At 32.8% G+C, this 24,838-nt stretch overlaps 1 protein-coding gene across 3 annotated transcripts in view; it reads left to right on the top strand.

Annotated features, from left to right (window-relative positions):
* Diaph2 (diaphanous related formin 2) overlaps window positions 1–24,838 on the top strand; it is a 727,907-nt gene that overhangs the window by 195,748 nt on the left and 507,321 nt on the right. For all 3 annotated transcript variants that reach the window (XM_087903154.1, XM_087903153.1, XM_087903155.1), the window contains 5 exons: window positions 6,065–6,139; window positions 6,216–6,285; window positions 9,231–9,367; window positions 10,279–10,387; window positions 20,696–20,806. In XM_087903154.1, the coding sequence (XP_087759280.1) occupies window positions 6,065–6,139; window positions 6,216–6,285; window positions 9,231–9,367; window positions 10,279–10,387; window positions 20,696–20,806 (502 nt within the window). The remainder of the gene's footprint in view (window positions 1–6,064; window positions 6,140–6,215; window positions 6,286–9,230; window positions 9,368–10,278; window positions 10,388–20,695; window positions 20,807–24,838) is intronic.

Here is a 24,838-nt window from a genome sequence, read left to right as displayed (position 1 = left end):
ACAATATTTTTTTCTGCCTCTTATACTGCCTGAATTAATTTAATGTGGTATAATTTTTACCCATTTTCTAAATCCCCAAGATTTGTGTTGTAGGATGAGATCCCACATGAGATTAGAGCACCATTAAGAGATAAATCAAATTCTTTGTACAGAACACATAGCCCTCTCTACTAGCCGTTAGCACTACACAAACAGTGATAAAGGAATGACATGGCTAATATTGCACCTCTTCGCATGAGACCAATTGCTTTTACAGCTCATGGGACTTAGTGTAGAACCTTCTAATTTCATCTTTAACTCTTGAAAGGTTGCTATAAATCTAGAGAATCTAATCAAATTGAACATGTGATCACTGTGTCCTTTTATATTTGTGCATGTGTATTATAGACTCCTCTCTCCACCAAATATAAGGTTATATTTGCCAGAAATGTGATGAGCTAATTCTGAGCATAAATATCTAATTCTGGATAAAACATTGAATTTTTGTTAAACTGAAAGATTGCTCTTTGTGTAGATCTGGAAGAGAAAAGTTCATTCCCTCCTCTAATAGAATAACTACATTTATAGAGAGTTTTGCTCATTTTGTTTTGTCCTTGGGAACTAGATATGGGAAAATCTCACTTTATTTTAGATTTAAGTAAATTCTTTTATACTTGCCTTCATTCTAAAGTTTTCTTTCATTTGATCATTGATCATGTTGATCAGTATATAACTGAGCCCTTCCAAAATAATGACATAAGAAGTTCAGCAAGCTTGCTATTAATTCCTGTTTTTAAGCTTTAATGTATTCTATTTTTAAAAATTAATACAAATTGAGTTAGGACAAAGCTCCTCACCTTGCCTCAAGGTTGGGCAGGGTAATGCATGGGGAACAGGTTCCCCAAAGCCATCTAAGTGCCTTATCTCACTGCTAGGAGCCTTACAAAAAACCAAGCCACAGAGCTGTTACACACATGCAGAGAGCTTAGGTTGATCCCACAGAGGCTCTGTTGTTCTGGAGTCCATAATCTCCCAGGAGTTCAAATCAGCTGTCTCTGTGGGTTCCCGCTTCATATTTCCCCTAGTTCATACATTACCCCCTTCCTTTCTTCAGAAAGACTCCAGGAACTCAGCCCAGTACTTTGTTGTGGATATCTGCACCTGCTTCCAACAGTTGCTGGATAAAGTATCTTTGATGACAATTAGAGTAGTCACCAATATGATTACAGTAGATTGCCAGTTCAGGCACCCTCTCCCTATTGCTAGAAGTCCTGGCTGGCGTTGTCCTTATGATTTCTGGGGGTTTCCCTGGTGCCAGGTTTCTCTCTAACACTTAAATGCTTCTCATAAAGATATCTGTGAACCTAAAGAAAATCATATATTTATCCTCCTGGATATTGGAAGTGGACAAGATTGCCAGGCAAAACTTGGGTGCACGGGGGTGTGAGGGGTGGATGTAGGGGGAGATGGATAGAAAGAAGGGAGAAGGGGAGGATTCGTGAAAGCTTGGGGGAATGGGATGGGTGGGATGAAGGAAGGGTGGATATGGGAGCAGGGAAGTAAATATCTTAATTAATTAGCCATTTTAGAGTTTGCAAGAGTCTTGATTCTAGAGGGGGTCCCATTCCAAGGAGAGGTCCCCAGATTGTTCCTTAGGCAGCAGAGGAGAGGGTGCCTGAACTGGCCTTGTCCCATAGCCACACTGATGAATATCTTGCATATCACCATAGAACCTTCATCTGGCGATGGATGGAGATAGAGACTGAGACCCACACTGGAGCACTGGACTGAGCTCCCAAGGTCCAAATGAGGAGCAGAAAGAGGGAGAACATGAGCAAGGAAGTCAGGACCACGAGGGGTGCGTCCACCCACTGAGACAGTGGGACTGATCTAATGGGAGCTCACCAAGCCCAGCTGGACTGGGAGTGATGGAACATGTGATCAAACCGGACACTCTGAATGTGGCTGGCAATGAAGGCTGACTGAGAAGCCAAGGACAAAGGCACTGGGTTTTGATTCTACTGCATGGACTGACTTTGTGGGAGCCTGGTTTGTTTGGATGCTCACCTTTATAGACCTGGATGGAGGGGGGAGGACCTTTGACTTCCCACGGGGCAGGGAACCCTGTCTGCTCTTAGGACTAGATTCGGATGGGGAGGTGGGGAGGGGAAGGGAAAAGGGAGGCGGAAATTTTAATAAATAAATAAATAAATAAATAAATTTTAAAAAGATACCTCTTTTGTCACTCTCCCCCTCTGTCCTGTCTCTTACACCCAACCTGTTTCCTCAATTTCCCATCCCTCCATCTTCCCTTCCCTTCCCCCAGCAGTGCTGTTGGTATAGTGGTATCATGTGAGATTCTCAGTTAATATTCTATAAGAGCTGCACTTTATATACCTTGTAAAACTTGTCAGTTTTGTGTGCTTCAGCTGCATCTTTATCCTAGTTCTGTGTCCTATGATAGTGTTTGTGGTTGTGAGGGTGTAAATAGCAAACGAGTTCTGAGCCTGTGTCTTGCTTCCAAAGGAGTTCATCTACTTCTTAACAGACCTTTTTTTTTATGGCATTGGCTGTGAAATTCACCAAGCACTAAAATCACTTTTAATCCCATTAAAATACACTTTGCTGCCATTTAACCTCCCCTAGTGATTGATCCCATTGTTCTGAGACAGGGCCCACATTTTGAATTTTTAGCACATTGACAATGATATTGATGCTGCTGGTTTGAGGTACATAATTGCAACAACAATTACTTCTGGTGTTATGACTTAAAACAAAACATAACAAACAACAACAAAAACAAACAAAACAAAAAAAACCCAATAAAACTCCCAGCCATGTAAACAAGCCAACATTTTGTTTTAATTAAAACTGTTTTATCCTGTCTCTTTTGTCTTGTGTGTTTTGTTTCATATGTGTACTTACCTACTGCAATGAATGCACAGAGATAATTTAGCTAGGGGCTGCACAGTGCTTAATGCCTGGAAGAGAGCCTGGAGGAGAATAAAAGGATGTGGGGAACTTTGTGAGTCCATGAATATCATCAGGGTGTATCACTTTTAGCTCATTTCCCTACCAGTAAACTCCTCTTGGGGACCCTTTCTACTTTAGGAACTCTGAAGACTCCGAATAGGCTTCCTCTTCGCGTTGGCCAGCTGCCTCCTCAGTTGAGACTTTGTACTTCATAAGTTATGAAAATAAACTTTTCCTCTTATCATTATGGTTCATGATTGTATCTTTTATTTGAATAAAAATAATTTTCAATGAATCAATCCCAAATGCTTTTAGCCATGAATTTTCAAGTAGTCTGGGGCATCTGGGTGACTTATTTCAAATGAACAAATATGAATCATTCTCTTACATCAAATAATTTCCTAGCAAAAGAAAGAGACAATCCTAATAATTATAATGATACTGGGAATAAAGGAAATGTGAGTAATACTTAGAATTTTGAAAATTATTTTGAAGTCTTAAATTTGAAGAAATTACTAATTTTCTGTTCTCAAATGTCAAGGCAGATACTGATGATTGGATATATATTTGTTTAGACTAGGTTAAGGTTATTCTTCTATGATAGTTTTGCAGATTTCTCCCTGATAAATACAGCACGTTATACATAGAACTGATGTCTCTTTATCTTTTGCCATTACCCCACTGATTACCCAGTCTTTAAAGAAAATAGCTCATTGCAGTGGATGATTATATGCCTCAATTGAATAGCCCATTGCCAGTTATCATTACAATGCCATATTGATTTCTTCTTGCCATTATGAAAATTAAAGCCACATTAGTTTAAAATGAGCTTCCATATATATTGTAGATGTGACTGGTTCTGAATCTCGGCTATTTCAAATTATACCTTCTTCAGTGATCTGATGACTCTCACTGATAATCTGAGAGAAATATTGATTTTTAATATGCTGATATGAGATGGACAGTATCTTAAGTTACTTTTGAGCACTGTGATAAGATACAATGATTAAGGCAACTTGTGGAAGAAACAGGTTACTGTGGGGGGCTACAGTTTCAGAGCGTTAGAATCCATGCCCTTCATGGCAGGAATCATTTGACAGTCTAACAGGCGTGGTGCTGGAGGAGTAGCTGAGAGCTTACATCTTGATCCAGAACATGAAGCACAGAGAGGTAACTGGGAATTTCATGAGCTTTTGAAAGTCCAAAGCGTGCTCCACTGTGACAGCCCTCATCCAAAAATCCGTACCTCCTCATTCTTCTCAATCAGTTCCAACAACTCAGGACCAAAGAATTAGAGCATATGAGCATATGAGCACCATTCTCATTAACCATCAGAGAAAATTAAAAGACTCTATATGAAATATCTCAGCAGTACATGTACCACAGTGGTACAGTGCTTGCCTAGCATATATGAAGCCTAGTATTTTCTCCACCGTGTTTTAACATTTGTTTCTGTATGTAGTAGATATTATATTGTCTATTTTACAAGTATTTGTATATTTAGCTTTGTGAAATCCTTGAGAAATATAAGATTGCCTATTCTTGGTGGTTATATAAGTACTAAATTTAGATTAGTAAATATTTATTGTTTGCAAATATGCCATATATTGTATGTAAGCTTCTCTAATGGGGCAGTGTATGATAGAGAAGTGAGCGAGGAAATGTGCTGTCTTTAGGGAATTTATAATCCAAATGAATCAGTAAGGTATATGATAAAACCATGCTAGACAGCAAGAGAGAAGATTATATGTATGGGTTTTAAAGAAGAACCCATGTTTGTTTGAAGAATTCCAGGAGCTATAGAGATAATTAATGGTGTTAAATAGTCATTTGAGACTTGGCAACTGAGAGAGAATATTGTAGTTTCTTTCTTGGAAGCAATAATAAACTAATATAGGAAGCTTAGAGAGAACTCCAGAAATGATAATTTGTCTGATTCTTTTGGCCACTGTGGTATAAGTTCTCTGGCTGGAAAAGTAGATTGAAGCTTGGTGAAAATGTCAGGTTAAGGGATTATTGAGATAATCCAGGTAGATTTTTGGACTGAGGAATTTGTTTAAATGTTATCAGTTAGATTTTTTTAAATATAAAATGTATAAAAGAAAAAGATGAAGCTACACAGAACCCCACTGGGATTCTTCATCCACAGTAAAATAAAAGTAACTAGTAGTAAATTAGATTTACAATGAAAAGCACAGAGGATCATTTAGAGGAGTCATTGTAGAAGAAGAAGAATTCATAATTGAATATCTGAAGGTCTATTATTCTTACACAACTGTGATTTAACCTTGTATTATGTTCCCAACCCCACTAATTGATTTCCTTCTACATAGGTTCTGGAACATTCCAAACACAGTATTTAACTTTTTTCTAATCAGTTTTCTGATAGTACTTTAAGATATTCCTGTTTATCTTTAGTGTTTTGTTTAAGTTGCATATTATCAAAGATCTTTTCCTTGTTACATATTAAATAAAAGCATTCTGGCATTTTACTTGTTTAGCAAAGGTTATTTTACTCCATTGCAACAAATCACTGATGTTTATATAATTGGTTACTTATTTATTGTCTCTCTATTTTTAGGTAGTAGACTCAATGAGGATAAGAACTCAGTTGTGTTTCCCATTACATCTATATTACATGCATACTTGGTACCTTGTACATGCTCAACAGCTGTTTATGAAATGGGTAGAAAATATGAAAAGGTGAAAGACAACGGCAGGTCAATCAATTAAGCTAGTCTTTCAAGTTTGAGGGAGTCAAAGGGTAATGGTGTTACTAAGAGAATACTGAAGAGTGGAGGAGGAGTTGATTTGAGGGAATGGAAATGACGGAAGATAAATTTAACTCATAAATTCTGGCTTAAGTATGTGAAGCTGGTGAACTATCTGATGCAGAGCAATATATGGGCGATGAAACCATGAAAAGAGGTCAGGGATTTGGGTGATGATATCAGGGTCATCCTCAGAGTCAAGTCTTTTATCAGAGGTTAAAGAAAATAAAACAGACTGTAATAGTGAGGGAGGATTACCATATTTGAAAACAAAAATTATAATTTTAATATCTAATGTACTAAATATTTGAAGTTGCTTATATATTCTTTTCAATTCTCAGCTGGGTTAACAACTTTGGCCATGAAGGACTTGGACTTTTACTGGATGTGCTGGAAAAGCTTCTGGACAAAAAACAGTAAGAATAAACATTTAAAACCTTTCACACATGGGAAAAATTTTAAGCACAACTTAATATTTTTTTATTGACTTAGGCAAGAAAACATCGACAAGAAGAATCAGTACAAACTTATTCAGTGCCTGAAAGCATTTATGAATAATAAGGTAAATAGTGTTTACTTATCCTTCTGTTACAAAAGGGAAGAACTTGCTTGACAGTGTGAAAGTAAAAAAGACATAGAACTGTGGGTATTTACTCAAGTTTTAATAATATGTTTATAATGCAGATCATCACAAGTTTTCTATAAGTGGTTTAAGTGTCTTTTCTTTCACATAATATTTGCTGGCATATTTTGCAATTATGCAAACAGTATTAGTTTGTTTTTCAAATTTGATGATACATTTTCCCTTTTGTGATAGTATGACGTTTTATTTATTTTTAAATATTTGGTTATGTGTACATGTTGCTAGATGAGTTTATGTGCAGCACATGTGTGCAGTTGCCCTTTGAGTTCAGAGGGAATCAGATTCCATAGAACTCAAGCTATAGGCTGGAGCTGCCTAATGTATGTCCTGGGAATTGAACCTGGATTCTCTATACATGGAAAACCTATAAACCCTAGTTGTATGGAAATTTAAATGTAATAAATTGGATATCATTTCTAGACAGAGAAAGAAGTTTTGTTCAGTTATTGAAAAGGAAAATTCAAGGGTAGGAATATGGTTCAACTAGTTTGATAAGTGTGTTACTTCAGTTTCAGTGATTTAACATGCATAAAAGAAATCTATGGAAAATAGCTTACATTTTTGTATTTGTATAATATTGTTTGTATTATACAATCTTGTGGAGACCTACAGATAAAATAACTCTGACTAATTAATTTGCTTAATTACATTAATTACCTTTAGATGGCATTTTAATAATCTCAAAATACTTAATAGAAGTAAGTAAGTATAGTAATAAGCAGGAACTTGCTAAATGTGAACTATAGCTATTAATAACCAATGCAATAATACTGTGTGTTTAAGTAATATAAAACTATTTCTTTGGTATATGCAATTATATATTACTATCTATATCATATACCCATATTAATCAGCAAATAATTTTATTGGTACATACGGTGCATGGTTGCTAATGAATTCCTTCATCAGATATTTTTACTGCTATTTCTGGAAGTCAATTACCTTTTTACAGTTAATTATACATGTGTATGTTGCACCAATACATTCATGTGAAGGTCAGAGTACAACTTGAGGGTGTCACTTCTCTCCTTCTACCATGTGTTCCCAGGGATCAAACTTTGGTGTTCAGGTAGTTTATCAAGTACCTTTATCCCCTGAGCTATCTTTCTCATCCATCTGGAAGTTTCTTATAGATACACTCCTATCAGTACTAGTACAGAAAAATTTCTCTTCTGTCCTTTCGGCCTTTAGATACCACACATCATGGTCATCTAATGCCTAACAAAGATACACTTAATTGTACATTATTTCTCTGTAGCTCAAGGTGGATCTCTTTTCTGCAACTGACAAAAGTAGTAACATTATAGAAAGATAATATAGTACTAAAAATCAGAGATGTGGATCACATTTTGCCACTCCTAAGAAGACTGGGCCTTTGAAAAATAACTTAGCCTCTGGCTAATCAGTCTCCTTCTCTGTAATTTCAGCTATGAGAACTTTTGTTCTACACTCCTATTGATTCATCTTGTCAAATATCATAATTTTGTAGGATAACAACTAATTATAATTAGAATTTTGACTAAAGGAAGTTATATTAGCAGAATTTCCTCTACGGCCCTATTCCCACAGGGGATACTCAGATATGTCGACTCACTTTCTTTTTCTTATGTGTTTGGCAGTTTTGAATAACGTGATGATTTTATTTAAATTATTCTAATCTAAATGGGAGTTTTTGTTAAGCTGTGTGTATGGTTTGATATATATCCCTACCACATTAATAAATGAGTCCTTTAAATTATAGACATGTGAAACTTCATAAAACAAACATTCTGAAGAGAAAGTACATGGTGATATATTCATTTTAATTTGGAACACATTTTCCAATTTGAGGAAGGTAAATTTCATCTGAAATGACTTAAATGGCCCTTGAAGTTGATGTAACTTACATCAGGAACTGTTAGAAAAGTCTGCATGTTCCTTTATTTATTAAAGCCCACAGTAAAGTAATATTTCAGAAGTTTAGTCGGGCCCCCTTTCCTCTTAGAATTTAAATTAAAATCCTTCATGCAGTTCATATGTTTGGTACTTTGCCAAATGTTATCTTGTAATATTTTCTAATGAAATGTAATGTTGCCATGGAACTAACTGTAAAATAAAGCAAACTTTTAACGAGAAAGCAGAAATATACTTTATGACACAAAGTTGAAGAAAGAACAGTATCTTAACATTAATTTTTGTATTTGAATATCTACCTATTAGCATTTATGAATGCATGTGGATAGACACTTTGGTTAATGCTTAGAAAATAAATGAAGCTGATATCTTTTTTACCCATCTGACTGTGGTATATAAGAAAACCCACATGTTATGTTTCTGAGTCCATGATGTTCTGCCTAAGAGATGATGTAAAAAGACAAAAAATAGGGGAAAGTCCATATTATATTTTTATTGCGTTAAATAGCATATAGTATACTTGAAGCACTTCAGCGTTTTTGCCTCCTGTATTTCTTTTAATTTTTTGGGCAACTATATTGGAAAAGTTAACCACAAATTCCAGACTTTCCTCAGGATATCTCATGATATAAAAAAATTGTTTTAAAAAATATAGCAGTATGTACTCAATATGTTCTTGTTTGTTAGAGAAATACTAATTGTTACCATTTTTCTCATAAATGTTTTCAAAAGTTTTTTTGAGGTGTAATGAAAATCATTTTTATTCAAGGCACAAAATTTCCAAAATATAGTCATTTCAAATAAAATAAAACTGAATAACTGCATTTGAGGATAATTTACATAATTATATTTATAACACCACTATGAAGGTATTTTTTTGAAAATTTTCTTCATATGGGGTTTATGTTAAATGGAAAATATGTTCCATACACATTTTAGGTTTGTTTGTTTATTTATTTCTTTATTTTTAGTTTGGACTGCAAAGGATTTTAGGAGATGAGAGGAGTCTTTTATTGTTGGCAAGAGCAATTGATCCCAAACAACCCAACATGATGACTGAAATAGTAAAAATACTTTCTGCTATTTGCATTGTTGGTGAAGAGAACATGTAAGTATTGATATGTCCTATTTATTGTGTTGAAAAATGACATCTGGGAAATTAGTCTGTTTTCTCTTTGATAACTTCCAGAAATATAGTAGTAGAGCTTAGAACATTTTAAATTGACATCCTTATTACCTTCTTTGTATTTTATCCTTGTTGGATATTATGTAATCTAAATTTGTTAAAGATTAATATAAAATAAATAAATGGGATTTTGTCTCACTGAAAATAACATTAGTCAATTGCAAATGTGTTATGTTCAAAAGTTATCTTGGGAAACACACAGGAAACACACACAAGACACAGGGAATACTACACAGCAGATATACACACATGTGTGCACACACTTGTGTCTACAATGCATGCATAGACGCTCTATGGCACCTTATGTAGTTTAGTTTACAATATGAGGTCTTTCAGATAATTGTGAATCACCAGTGGGCACTGTAAATTTTACAAGATCCTCTGGAAGAGCAGCCAATGCTCTTAACTGCTAACCCACCTCTATAGACGACAATTTGGCTTCTTTAATTGAATCAACTAGATCCTTTGTAATATTTTATCATTGCATTTTATTTTATTTTATATGGTAACTTAACATGAAATGAATGTACTCAATAAAAAGAAAACATAATGTAAGTTTGTAGATAAATGTTTGGAACACAAACAACTCATACAGAAAAAATTAGCATGCGGAGTGATGTGTATGTTAATTAGCTCCACTTTGCTATTCCATAACAGAGAGATTTTAAAAACATTATGTGTCATATTACAATACTTGAAAGTTTTGTCTATTAAAAGTAAGTGATGTGAAAATTTCAATGGTCTATTTAAACATCAAGAAGTGAAAATAAAATAGAGAATGAACATCATACAGTTTTTTTTTTCATTTCTGTTTTCTTTGTTTTTGTCTGTAGTCTAGACAAACTCTTAGGGGCTATCACTGCTGCAGCTGAAAGAAATAACAGAGAACGATTTTCCCCAATTGTGGAAGGATTAGAAAACCATGAAGCCCTACAACTCCAGGTAGGGTACTTTTGTCATGAATCACTTGAGATATATTTTGATTACTTGTATTTTATCCACTTCTTTTAAGCTGGAATTTATAAAATGAAATGTAAATGTAGAGTTGTTTGTGTTTTACAGTTTTGTTTATTTAAATTCATTTAAAATTAAGAAAATTGCTTCTTCATTATCACTAATATGGAATGCGTTATAGTAACTATTGGGAAATTAAAGCTTTAGCAACAATCTGGGCCAAAGGGAAAACATTTCAGTCAGTACTATCTGACCAATTTAATAAAGTTTGTAAGCTTTTGTAGACATAGAAGAGAATAATCAAGTATGGTGTCATAGCATCGTAGTCTTTAACAGTCAGATATCTGAGTCAGGAGAGTTACAATGTCCTGGCCAGACTGGGTTACTGATGACCAAGAAGCAGTTTAGAAAAAAAATGATGTTTTTCTCTTTGTGCCTTTCAAACATCAATTAGAAATCTGACTCCCGAATGCAGAGGGAATTGAATTGTATCTCTTTTGTCAGGGATCCTGGGAAAATTCTGTTGACCCAGACTAAACGTGCTTAATTTTAAAAATGGCAAATCCATTGTTTTTAGTGATTTCAGGATATGTCTTACTTTATTAAAGGCTACTTTAGTCTCAAGGGGTGAGAAGTCATGTTTATAACCAATATTTAGAGACAAGAGCTTCTAATGATGGCTCGTTTTATTTTGCCTGTATATTTTGATTTAATCCTAGTAAGAGATCAACCTCCTAAGTATTATACATTTCTCTATCCCATGGATAGGCAGAATGAAATTACATCACTTGTATAAGTGGACATGGTGTACAAGAGCCAGAATTTGATATCAACGTACTCTTTATTTTAGATAGTGTATATACCATTTGATATATAAAAGCCATGAAATAGCTTTTAAAGTATTATGTCATCACTCAAAGAGAGTTTGCCTCTATATTTAATTTTTCAAGCTATTTTATAGTGAGTATATACATGTAAATTTTCTATTTGATAGAAAACTATTGATTTTTCTTTTTTATTGTGTTTTGAAGTATTAACATTTTCTGTCACAGTTGGAAACTGTACAACAGATGTACTGGCTTATCTAAAGAAAATCTATAATATTATGAAACTGTACATAATGTTTCTTCAGATATGTAAAGATGTTTTAAAGGTATTCTACTTCAACTATGATGAGGATATTGATGAACTTTTATCTTATGATGCTCTTGTATATTGTTGTTTTTAAAACTGAGAATTTCCCCTTAGTGTTTTCCTATCTATGACAGTTTTTCATATTTTTAGTTTTAGTCTCAATAAAATTTGGTTCTTTCTAGGGAAAACCTGAAATGTGTATTTTCATATGTCTTCTCCAATGTTGTATCCTCTTTGCTGTGTTGCCTGTGTTTGCCTGACTAGATGGCTTTCACTGGCAGAAATACATATAAGTCTGTAGTTTACTTCCAAAGTTTAGCAGGACTCAAGTATTTTATTTAGAGTTAAAGTTTTCATTGAATTTGGAACAATTTGCTATATGTGGGACAAGTTTTAACATTTGCATAGTTAAAAATATTTAAATGGAATTATAGCCACAGTTCTGTGTTGTATATTATCTTCAGTTTAGTGATCAGGGGACTGAGTTGAAGGGAGGCTACATGATCAGTTCTCTAAGAATCACACAGCTGTTAAAGTTTAGAATAATGGTTTGAACTTAAAATGTTTTGATATATGCATCTAGAATTGTATGTCTATTATAGTAATACCTCAATAAAAAAGTAACATTGTCATTTTTGAGTAAAATTACTCTACTGTGTTTTCCCCCACTGTCTATTAACCCAGACAATGAAACACTACTGTCATTCTCTAGCCTCCATGGCACTGCACAGAATAGAATGATTAAGTAGCAAGTGTTTAACAAGTACCATATGGAAAAATCATAGACATCTTGCAAAATATTCAAGAAATTGTTGAATACTGATTATGGATGCAAACATATGCAAACTACAATTTGAAATTTCCTATTTTAATGAGCTGCAAAATTTAGTAATTTGTTATATACAGAGCCTAGTAGTCTCCCAAGAATTGTGAAGTGGGTTATTAGGCATACTTAATGTGAATAGGAAATTATCCTGTAAAATTTATATAATATGTTCACAATTCTGAAATTAAAAACAAAAGTTAAAATCTGTTGTTTAAAAAACGTAATTTTTGTTCTATTTTAACAGAATTACTTTTCTATTTTGGTAATGTCCTGAGACCTCTTATTAGAATGTCATAAAATAATTCTGTTAAAATACTGAACTAATTATATTTTAAACCAACAGCATCTTACAGATGTTTTCTAGCTCAGCTATGATATGCTTGTCATTGCTTTCAGTAGTTTGAGAAAAGATTGGGGATAAATCACATCAATATATGTACTCTCTTCATTGCCTTACCTTCTGTGTAGTTTTACTATTTGGTCTCCCACACTGTATCACCTGTTTTTTTACACTTAGTAGCCTTTCATCTGCCTTTTTATCTTGTACCACATGTCTCTGAAAATAATCTATTTTTATTTTTTAAAATACCTTTCACAATTTAACATTATACAATCCTTAAAAAATCCTAAATGGTCCTCTAAATTTCAAAATCCAATGTTTTGTTCCCCAATTGTAGCTGCTTATCACTATTGATCATCATGTACTCCTTGAAAATTTTATTTCTCTTGCTTCTCTGTTCACCATTCTTTCTGTGTGATCTCTGAATACCCTTCTTTATTCCATGTTTCTAATGCATATTTTCTCTTCTGATTTCCCAGGAATACTTCCCCTCTTTTTATCATTCATCTTGACCAATTATCATTTTGCATTCTTCTACTTATATATTGATGTGTATAATCAACATGTGTGTGTGTGCTCATGAATATACATGAATATTTTGTTAATGCATATTTTCAATTGCTTCCCTAGCTTAATATATAATTGTATTCTAGAAAATCTCCTGATACATGTGAAAGTCACATTTCTCTCCCTATTCAAATTCATGTCTTTGAGTACATGTCTTAGGTTTATTTTAGGACTCCCACAAGTAACAAATTAAAAATATCATTTGAGTGCTATGATACATAATGTTACAAACTATTTACATATGTTATCTCGTTTAAATTTCACTACAATCGGCTAGAGAGATGACTCAGTCATGAAAGGTTAGGCTCATAACCAAAAATATAACTTACACTACAAATTTGAGAATTATAGGGGTACTATCAGATGATGTGATATTTGAAGTTGTGCTTGAAAGATTAGAATTTCAATGATATTTTGTTTTTTAATAGAGAAGCACTATTAAATTAGAATTAAGGCAAGAAGGGTTTGTAGTGTGTAAAAATGGTGACCCCTATAGTCTGCCAGTTATTTTTTAAAAGAAGACAGAAGATAATACAGGCATACACTTGTACTTTATTTCTATGTAGTAAAACAGGAAAATTCAAAGTAAACTGACAATTAATAATCTTTTTAAAGGTAGAGAATGTAACATGATTAATATCCAGTGAGTGCATATTAAGACAGCCCATTTTCCAAAACTACAATTAGTCAGAAAGCTGTGATATCTTTGTTGGATTTCAGGAGTTGTTGTGAGAAGTATGGTAACATGATTTGTTACATATTAACCTGTTTTCTGGTGTATCAGAATAATGGAGAAAGTCTTCTTTTGTAATTAAATATGGTACACAAAAGCCTTTCACCAAATATGTTTTAATAAAATATGATAGCTTCACTCAGGCACACCACATATACTTGGTATAGTTATCCTCCTGGTATATAATTTAGGATCAGAAATGAAATTAATAAATCAAACATTGAGCCATCATTAAAATTATCAAGTCTATCAAACTAATTTTGTGTAAAGAAGCAATTGTTGACCTTTCATAAGAACCTAACTTTCTGTTTTTCTGTTTTCTTGCATTTTCTTATTGAGCATGAATTTCTGATTTCTGTTGATGTCAGTCTAAGGCCACAAGTTGGAAGGTTGGAAGACATTTTTTTCCTCAGCCCATACATTCAGATCCTCAAAATGTGACCACACACTGCCTGGCAGTGAGGGAAAGCTAAATAGAAGTTTAGTAAATTACTAAAACTCAGATAAGTGTCAATAAACTAAGTCCCAAGCAAATATTACTTACACACACACACACACACACACACACACACACACACACACACACATATGTAAGTATGTATATGGAACATTTTTGGCGGAGGCTTCTGTCTTGCCTGGTCCTGCAGCCATTCAGTCCCAAAGAAATAGACAGAGCCCTACATTAATTATAAACTGGTTGGCCTATTAGCTCAGGCTTATTAATCCTTACATCTTAAATTAACCAATTATTCTTGTTTGCATTAGCCTCATGGCTTGGTACCTTTTATCAGTGAGGAATTCTCATCTTACTTCTTCTGCATCTGGGTGACGACTGCAGAATGAGCCTTTCCTCTTCCCAGCATTCTCCTGTTCTGGGGGCCCTACTTATACTTCTTGCCTGGCTACTGGCCAATCAGCATTTTGTTAAACTAATACAAGTGACTAATATTTTCAGGGCATATGAACATTGTCTCACAGCTGTTCCCCTTTTTTATTTTTCATAACAATAACTCTGAATCCAATCTTCTTTGTTTAGCTTTTTTCCTGACCATTATCCCTAATGACTTGTAACCAACACTCTAAACAAAGACAAGCATCCATAATCCATTTTGGGGGGAATGTGGATGTAGTTTTCTAGGCTACTACATAATGATTAGGGGTGCAGATAATGTTATGGTTACCTAAAGAAAATTTAGGATTATGGCTAAGTCCTGCATAAATATTCTGTGAGGCTTGATCATCTCAGCCAGCAGTCTTGAGATGTAGAATTCAGAGGAAACTCCCAATAGAAGTCCTCTGAAATGTTGGATCATCTGTGCCATGTACTCCTATTGGGGATTTCTCAGGGGTCTTCCTTGATCAAATCTGAGTTTTCTTAACCCAGAATAAATCCACACTCCCTCATTTCCTATGGAAACAAAAGTAAAACCTTTTCTCCAAAGTAACATATCTCTTGACTTAAACTTTTAAATCAAGTCATTTTCAAAATAAATATGCTGTATTAATCCAGCAACATTGATAATTAAATGTCTTTTAGCAGATGTTGCTCTTTCCTCAGCTGTCAAACAATTCAAAGACAACACAATAATATACAGTACCCTGATTCTCTGTGTATTTTCTATCTTTATGTGGCTTTATTTAAAGCTCTATTTCCTTTATTTTTATTTTTAATTTTTGGTTTTTTGAGACAGGGCTTCTCTGTGTATCTATGGCTGTCCTGGAACTCACTCTGTAGACCAGGCTGTCCTTGAACTCACAGAGATCTGCTTGTCTCTGCCTCCCAAGTGCTGGTATTTAAGGTGTTTGCTACTATACCCAACTATTCTCTTTCTTTTTTTCCCTAAAGACTTTATCCTTTTTCTTTTTGCTCCCAAGCCTACATACATTTTAAACACACTGTAAAATATTTAGACCTTTTTTGTTCATCTGAATCTATCTTTAATGTATAGCTCCATTTTCTTACTACATGAATCTTTAGTTTGCTAAGCGATATGGATAGGATTAAAGCTGTGACTTTGACTGTTGGATCCACCCCATTCCTTACCTTTCTGAGAGTCTAGCTTCATGACAGAGGTACTGGCGGGACCCATGCTTATTTCCACAACTCTATACAGTTTCAAAGTCACTGCTACCACCACGAAGCATGCTGTAGGTTCTTCATAAACATCATTTACGTGCTTTGTGGCAAAGCCTTTTAACAGGGCTGCAAGGCTTTTGCAGCTAAAGCTGAGTCAGGAAGCCTCTCTTTGAGATGCTGTTGCCTCTAGCAAACAGATTCCACTCGAGAAAATGGTGCTACTGAGAAGAAGCCATGCTTAACTCTGTTCTTTTGTGTCTAGAATTACTTCTCAATAGAGTTGCTTTTTCACTGTAACAAGAAAAAATTCTGGCTTCAAGTATACCTTCACTTTTCAATCTGTTTCAAAATTGAATAATCGTATTTATTATTATTATGGTAGGTAAGAATGGTTCTCATTGTATGTAAAGGAGTAGACTACTTTAAAAGTTATCACATTGACTTTCTAGTACTATTTGGCATTATTGATCAGGACTTTCTCCATGCCCTCGCTTTCACTTCCATGAAACTAAGCTTTCGCTATTTTTTCTTTTGTTCCTCTTTTACTTAAAGGTTCCCATGTGTAAGCATGCCTCTAATTTTTATTGAGTCCAAGAGCTTATTTTATATTTTTTTCAAATTTGCTTTTAAAAATAATTATTAATCCAATTAATTTGGTGCACTATATAATTTTCATATATATTTTTTGTGTTTGTCCATCTTCTCTACTTCTCTCCCCTTTCCTCATGCTTCTATCCTATGCTGATCTCCTTTTTCTGCCCCCAGTATCTCCCATTTCATTTTCATGTCAAATATATGCAGTGACCTCTTTCTTAGGATAACTTTTTCATATCTCATGGATCCCTTTCTGATATTAGGATCTTTGCCCCATATACATCTATGGAAATTAAAATCAAAGTGTAAATGAGAGAAAGTTCTAATATGGAACCTTTGTTTCATTTTTCTCATTTTGATGGTTTGTCTATTGTCTTATCCATCCTTCTGACTTCAGAAAGATAGGTTTGTCTAAGCTCTTTGTATCCCATTCCTCTGTCCCTTTCGAAAATAAGAAGTTCAAATTCTGTATTGCCTTTAACTATGTTCATTTTGCTGTTATATATCCTTAATCTTTCTAATCTAATTCTTTCTCTCACCGTGACCTACCGTTTTTTTGTATTCCTTCCTGATCATTATGTAACAACTAATATACACCAAAAATTAATCTAATAGTTAATTTTATATCTACCTTTACTCTATATCCTTTACTATATATATATATATATATATATATATATATATATATATATATATATATATATATATATCTTGTATTACTATAGTTACTAGTCCATGCTGGAATCCTCTATGTTATTTCTTTACATCTTTCTAGGCATAGTATCTCTCTGTCATTACACTGCTGCCAGTTTTTTGTTGTTGTTGTTTTAGTTTCAAGGAATTCTCCTCTTTATTTTTACTTTGGTCTGACTGTTAAAAGAATCTTTTGCGCTTTATGTTAACCCTTTAAATCCTCTTCAACAAAATGACTGTTGTGACATGCCGTTTTGTCACATCACTGCTTAAAATCCTTCAAAGGCTTTTTTATGACCTCCAGGATTAAAATCTAGTCTTTGTGTCCCTCCTTCCCAAATGGATAAGTTAAGCACTTCGTACTCTGCTTACTGCTTTCTAACTGTATATTTCACTAGGCTTCTGCATATACTTTCTGATGTAGTAACACTAAACTGTGCTTTGTGAACATTTTGTGCATTTTCCTCCCTCTACCTTTGTACCTTTGTACATAAATCACTTCTTTTGCCTAGAAATCTTTCTCCATTTCTTGACTTAATTAACTTGCACTGTATATTTGTATAGTTTTTGGTAGGTACTTATTGAGTCTTAAACCATCTTTTTCCCTAACTCCTGCTGTGGCTAAAATAAGGAAAGACCTTTTTAATGTCAACAGAGCACTTAATAAGGTCAAATGTGTGACAGTGTCAATAAAATTTTAAAAGCACAATTTGTCACAGCTAATGGAAATATGGATAATCTGTCTGAGAATGCCCCAGAGTTGGCAATTACTGTACTCCATAACTCTATGAATTGTGATCAAACAGGCAGACAAATGTTTGCCATTTGTGACACCTGTTAGTTAAAATAAGTTAAAGCTTCTCTTATTTTCACGGTTACTTTGTGAAGATTCTCATATGTATTTTATTAATTTATTTTATATGCATTTACTCAAAAGCAAGTATACATATATAGTATAAGTGATATTTATTAAATTCATATGCATAAAATGTAGTAATATAAAATTTTCATATGTCAAAAACTATTAAAAAAGACATTGTTTATATTTGCTGGCTTAGCATATGAGTTATGGTCCTTCCCCTGAACAATTGTATTCAATGAACAAAATTTACTGACTTTCTGGTTTTGTTAACACTTTGTTTCTTATTGACTCCATATTAAAAAGAATAAATAAACATGGGAAATCATTTAAAAGTAAAAGCAATTTTAAAAATCTGAAAATATTGAAGAATCTGGATATCTGAATTTGTGATATTTAAATCAATTACGTTTATATTCTTTCTGGCTTGAGGTAAAGTACAGTTGTATTTAACAATGCTAGGCTGGCACATTGTAATGTATCCAAAGACTACAGTACTCCAATATGAGATTCTAGTCCCCTCTTTTTGGCTTATTAGCCATGTGACCTCAGGGAGATCACCTCATTTTTATGAGTTTGTCTTTTTACCGATAGTTGAAAAAATTGGGCCACAGTATTGTAGCTTGTTTATTTCCTTTCTCTGAAGATGGATTATTTTAAAAGCAGGATGATTTTGTTTCGTAACAGAACTGTTACATTTTAAAGAGTTATACTCTTGGAAGATGACCATCGAAGTTTTGAAACTTTCATTATTTGGGAATGAGGTTTGTAACTATTTCAAGCTCAGCTCTAAAGGGCCAGAATTAACATTTCCCATGCAGTGTTGTTCAATTAAATTTCCTGCAGTATTCTTTATCCATATTGTCCAATGTGGGACCTAAAAATTACATGTATTTTTCAAGCCATTGGACTATAGCTAGTGAAGTCGAGTTCTTGAATTAGTTCCTATGAATCTATTATTAAAAGATTCTGTTTTGAATAGAAGAGTTCTGTAGTGTAGTGTATTTGAACCTGTTCAAATATACTTGTCTGTGAATGTACATTGACACTGAAACTAGAGCATCTTGGCAGCCCTCAAAAGGGAAGAAGAATCAATGAATTTGGATGATGGGATGCTCTCTATTTGTTACTTAATAGGATGTATATGGAATGGGATATACTTCAAACCAAGCATCATTTTCTCCTTTCGCTACTTTTATTTGCTTTTCATTTATATATTTGATAACTCCTTCTTGTTCTAGACAACATGTTGTTAAATTCATTTCATGTTCTTATAATTAATGTATAGCTATAATGAAGATGCTCTTTGTTAACCCAACATGATCCAACAGTAAATTTTATCGTCTTATACCGCATTAAAATCTTTTCTTGCATGAATCTATTGTGGAGTTTCTAAAGCATTCTGGAATTGTTTTCTTTGTAGTAAAATATTATAACGTAGAAATATCATTGTCTTTTGCTATTTGACTGTGTATAAGTTATTGATTTGCCTTGGCTTAAATTTTTCCATGTGTGAAATAAATATATTAGAGCGTTCATCTCAGGTTTTCTATGAGAGTGACTTTAGATAGCTAATTATGTAAAGGACCTTATACATTGTCTAGTTATTCATAAAATTTAAATAATAGAGATGATAAGGGTTTGGTTTCTTTCATTCAGGTATTTATATTTTGTATATTGGATCCACACAATGGCATTTCTTAATAATGTGTTGTGCTTCTTTAAATAATTATTTCAATTTTAATTTAAGATATTTTTGATAATTTTACTTTTTAATTTCTAAGTTATACTCAGAAAGACATAATTGTAGCATAGATGCGGACAAATTACTTTTTTTCTTACATTACCAGTGAATGTGTCTTTAAAAGTATTTCCCTAGCAGTTTTAGTTTGCAGTTATTATGTTACTAATGAGATACCTTTTAGAATTTGGTGAACAATAAATGACACTTTTATTACCTTTCCTTGTTTGACTACTGATTTTAAATCATCTCCTTCTTATTTTGTATGATAGACTCTGTGTACAACTTCTTTTTAAAATAGCCAACCTTATTTTTATATGTTATATACAAAGTTCTTAATAGCAAAGATATGTTTATTGTAATAATATATACTATCATATTGATATTGATGTAGTCAGTAAATATAAATTTTACTGTTTTTTATGGCCTTAACAAACTACTCATATTTATATAAAGATATTGTTACAAGACTGATCAACTTGTTTCTCTATGAGAATACAGTCTTTACTTCTAAAGTATTATTAATATATGTCATTAAGCTTGAATTTCTTCTGGTTGACAACTTTTCTGCCTATTAATTTTCAATTGGATATGTACTTTGGGCTGTTCAGGCCTCTCATAATTGTAACTTAAGCAGACACATTCAAGAAAATACATTAATATTGCACTGCATATTTGCATATTTCTTTACTGTACCTAAATGTGTAAGTGAAATTTACTGTTTCTTTGTAGGTGGCCTGCATGCAGTTCATAAATGCACTTGTCACTTCTCCATATGATCTTGATTTTCGAATTCATTTGAGGAATGAGTTCCTCCGTTCTGGACTAAAAACAATGCTCCCAGTAAGTTGGATATATCTATTTATTATATTGCTAAACTTTCATTGTACCCTTCAAGCAAATGTACAAGTTTTGGAAGACAGCACAAATTTGTCCTTTTTTATTGACTCAAATAAAGTAGATACTTTGTAATCTTTATATATAATGATTGTATTACTCTTGTTATATAAATGATGATTCATAATTCAGTTAATGATGTGATTTATCTATGTAAGTTAGATATATTTATATCTATTTGTAAATTGACTTTTAATTTAAATGTTTTCTGCTTTCCTCTTTGTTACTTTAGATTGATTTCATTTGTAGTCAGTATAAGTATGCATATTGAGTCTTAATTAGTACATTTGGGATATTTTGCTCAAATATGGTATCCTCATTAGCTGCTTTGGAACTTTTCTAAAGAGAAACAATTTCATTCTTTGAATTTAATGTGAATGTTTGTTCTAATTAGAGTAATGTTAAACTATATTTGGAATAATATTATAGTCTTTATTATCTGTGATAACTGAGAATCCTCCATATATTCTAGAACATAGTATTTACCTGATATTTTGTTTATTATGCATATTTTCTGAAAATGTATTTCTTTTTAAGTAATATTTTTATTCATGCTTTGCGAGTTTCATTCAGTACATTTTAATGCATTCTTTCTCTTTCCTCAACTCCTCCAATATCTTTTCACATCTCTATACATACCCAACTTCATGTTCTTTTTCTCTCTTTAAAACAACATGAAAATTTCCAGAAATAAAGTTTGTGTTGGCTGCCTATTCCAGAGCATGGGACCTGCCATGGTGTGTGGTGGATATATCCTATATTGTTTCATTAGTAAAAAAACTAACAAACAAACAAACTGATTTTTCTTCTCCCAGTAGCTCTCTACTGTGAACAGCCTCTTGGATGGGGAATGATATTTTCCTTTAACTATCACGTCTCTGTTAGGTTCTGCTTCAGATCCCAGTGATTCCCCAGCTGTGAAAAATGGAATGCATCGTATTTCTCTTACTAAAGTTTTGGGCTAGATCCTATAAGGATTCTCAGATAGCTCTCATAGAAGGTGAAATTAGTTATGCCTAAACATTGACTCTACCTATGAGCTGAGAGTGTATATATTCCCTCAAAGAAAGAAAATTGTTGAGATCATATTGACGGTTGGTTAGTAATGCCTATTTTGAGAACAAGCTTCTCTGCATTTTTGCTGAAATATAGAATCTAAACTGATGGGCCTTTTGTACGCTGGGGATAATTTCTTTGCTTCCATCATTTCTTTATTTTTATTTTTGTTGTCATTTAGTTATCATGCTTTAGTAAGGATAAAATGGTCATACATCAGTATATACTAGGTGTACCTTTTTGATATTTATTCATCTACTTATTCATTTATTTATTTATTTATTGTGTATACAATATTCTGTCTGTGTGTTTGCCTGTAGGCCAGAAGAGGACACCAGACCCCATTACAGATGCTTGTGAGCCACCATGTGGTTGCTGGGAATTGAACTCAGGACCTTTGAAAGAGCAGGCAATGCCCTTAACTGCTGAGCCATCTCTCCAACCCTCTAGGTGTACCTTTTATATCAATTGATGTTAATTAGCACCCAAATTACCTGAATATTTTCATGTAAAGAGTTAGAATATATGTAGTAATCAACATCTTCATGCAGCCAGTGAATCTTGAATATAATAAAAATTAAGCATAAGCCTTCCAAATGCCTCTTTTGTATTTATCCTTATTTTTTTCATAATTCAAATAGCAGGATCTCTATTTCTCTAAAATACAGTTTAACAAATGCAGTGAATTAGGCATGGTTAAATATATTGTTTAGGTTATGCCAATCAGTGATTGTATATACACCAAAAATTATACCTCTTTAATATAATGAAACGGTAGCGGAAATGTAAAGTAGTTTATTTTAGTATATCTTAAAATAAACACAATATTTTTGAACAGTGACAGTTTTAGAAGTAATAGGAGAATCTTCATGACAAATCAATTTTAACATATTATGTCTTCGTGACAAATCAATTTTAACATATTGTGTGAACCCTTATTTTCATATTTGCTCTACCACTGTGGTTAGACTTTTGGTGTTAAATGGAATGTAGATTATTTGCTTTCAATAAATTTTCTTTGTATTTTTGACTTGATGAATTGATTTATTGACTTTTAAAGTATATTTGCTTTTCAAATAATTTATATTGATTTTTTCTGAAATTTCTGCATCTGCCTTTTGTTTAGGTACATCAGTAAATTTGCTATATGAGAGAACAACATAGTAAAATAATGTTTTCATGCACCAGGAATATTTTATATATTTCAGAAGTCCATAGTAAGATTTAGATTAATTGTGATTAAGCTTAAGTGTGATATAATTGTGTTATATCTGTCATGTATATTTTTACTGTGTAAAGTTTGTTTAAATCATCAAATGTTTATTTTATCAAGAATTTACGGATATATCTTTTGGAGTTTGATATTTGAAAGGAAAACCTATCAATATAATGTATGTGTCTACATATAAACATATTAACAGGGTCAGAAATTATGAATAAGGAACACTTAGGATATTTTATATTTACATGGACATATTTTGTTGAGTAAATTACATACTTAATCAGTTACTACTTTCCTTGAAAATATTCAGTTGAGGAGACTCTTCTTCTTTTTAATGAAAATCTGGTACTAAGTAAATGGTAGTTTCGAATTCATTTTGTTTCTAATTAGGAGAATAAGAAGAATGTCTTGCTCTGAAATGCATTTTTTGATGTTCTGGATGTGTTCTTTTGTAACTGCCTTCTATGTTCATATAGCAACATGACCAATAAGAATTACATAATTCTGTATTCCAATAAATCTCACCCCCTTGTAAGTGAATAGTTAGATCAAAAGCAAGTTCTTAGTTTAGAATAAAGTGGAAATAATTTTTGTTATATACTTTATATGAGAATATGTAGAAACATTTAAAATACATTTTAAACATGTTAGAGAATTTTATTTTTATGTTTTTAAATGTGTTAAGAACTTGGCAAATTCTTAAGTGTGGATATTTGAAGAAAGAACATCAAAAAGTGCTCTGTTTTTTTTTTTTTGCTTGAGTATTCACCATTCATCCTATTTATCATTGTTCTACATGAGTAAAAATGGAAACAAAAATAAATTGAATAAATGCATCCTGTTTTCTTTCTTTACCTAATTTGAAGTACACCTTGCTTGCATTTCCTTTTAGAGTTCAAGCTCAGCTCTGAACATCCTACATCATAATCCCAGTTTGTGTATCACCCTTGAGCATCCACAGTAGTGATTACTGATTTGAGTTTTCAAAGCTGCAACTTAATGGACAAATATTAAAAGATATTCCAGGTGATATATATTAAGCCCAACAATCTCTAGTGTGGCATGCTTCCAAACTTTTTTATATTATTATTGCTATTAATATTATTTGGATATTATTTGCAAATTTATTAGAGCTTTGTAATGCATGTGTTTATGATGTATTACAAAAACAAATTTTTGATGCCCAAGTTGGTATTTTGTGGTTACGCTAAGAAAAGCTGAAAGATTGGCATGGTGGCTAACTTTAACTTGATTTTAAAAAATCTTAATACCTTTTAGCTTTAAAATCACAAAATATCATTCATAATAAACATGTTTATACAATTTTCCAGGCCATACTTTGGACTGTTGTGCTTGAATATATCCTTGCCTTTGTTTTACATTAACACAATTCATCTATATTTGCTTCATTTTCTTGGTGCCAGAGGCACATGTGAATGTTCTAACTGCATGATTTCTTTTGTGATTTCTGATGAGTTTGTTTAGTCCAAATGACAGCATTGAATTTCGGTTGTTAGCAACTGTGGTTTTTTTGTTATTGTCTTTGTTATTGTTCCAGAATGATTATTAATATTTTAATGTGAATAGTCAAAACTAAGGGCCTGGAAAGAAAATGTAAATATTGGTATGGTGTTCTTTCATTTTAAAACAAAATTTTAGCTACATTTACTTTCTTTTAGGAAATCAAAGCCCTGGGTCAA

Source organism: Myodes glareolus, chromosome X (genome assembly GCF_982192425.1).
Source record: "Myodes glareolus chromosome X, mMyoGla1.1, whole genome shotgun sequence".
Lineage (NCBI taxonomy): Eukaryota > Metazoa > Chordata > Mammalia > Rodentia > Cricetidae > Myodes > Myodes glareolus.
Note: the sequence above shows the minus strand (reverse complement) of the source record. Positions and strands in the feature narration are given on the sequence as shown.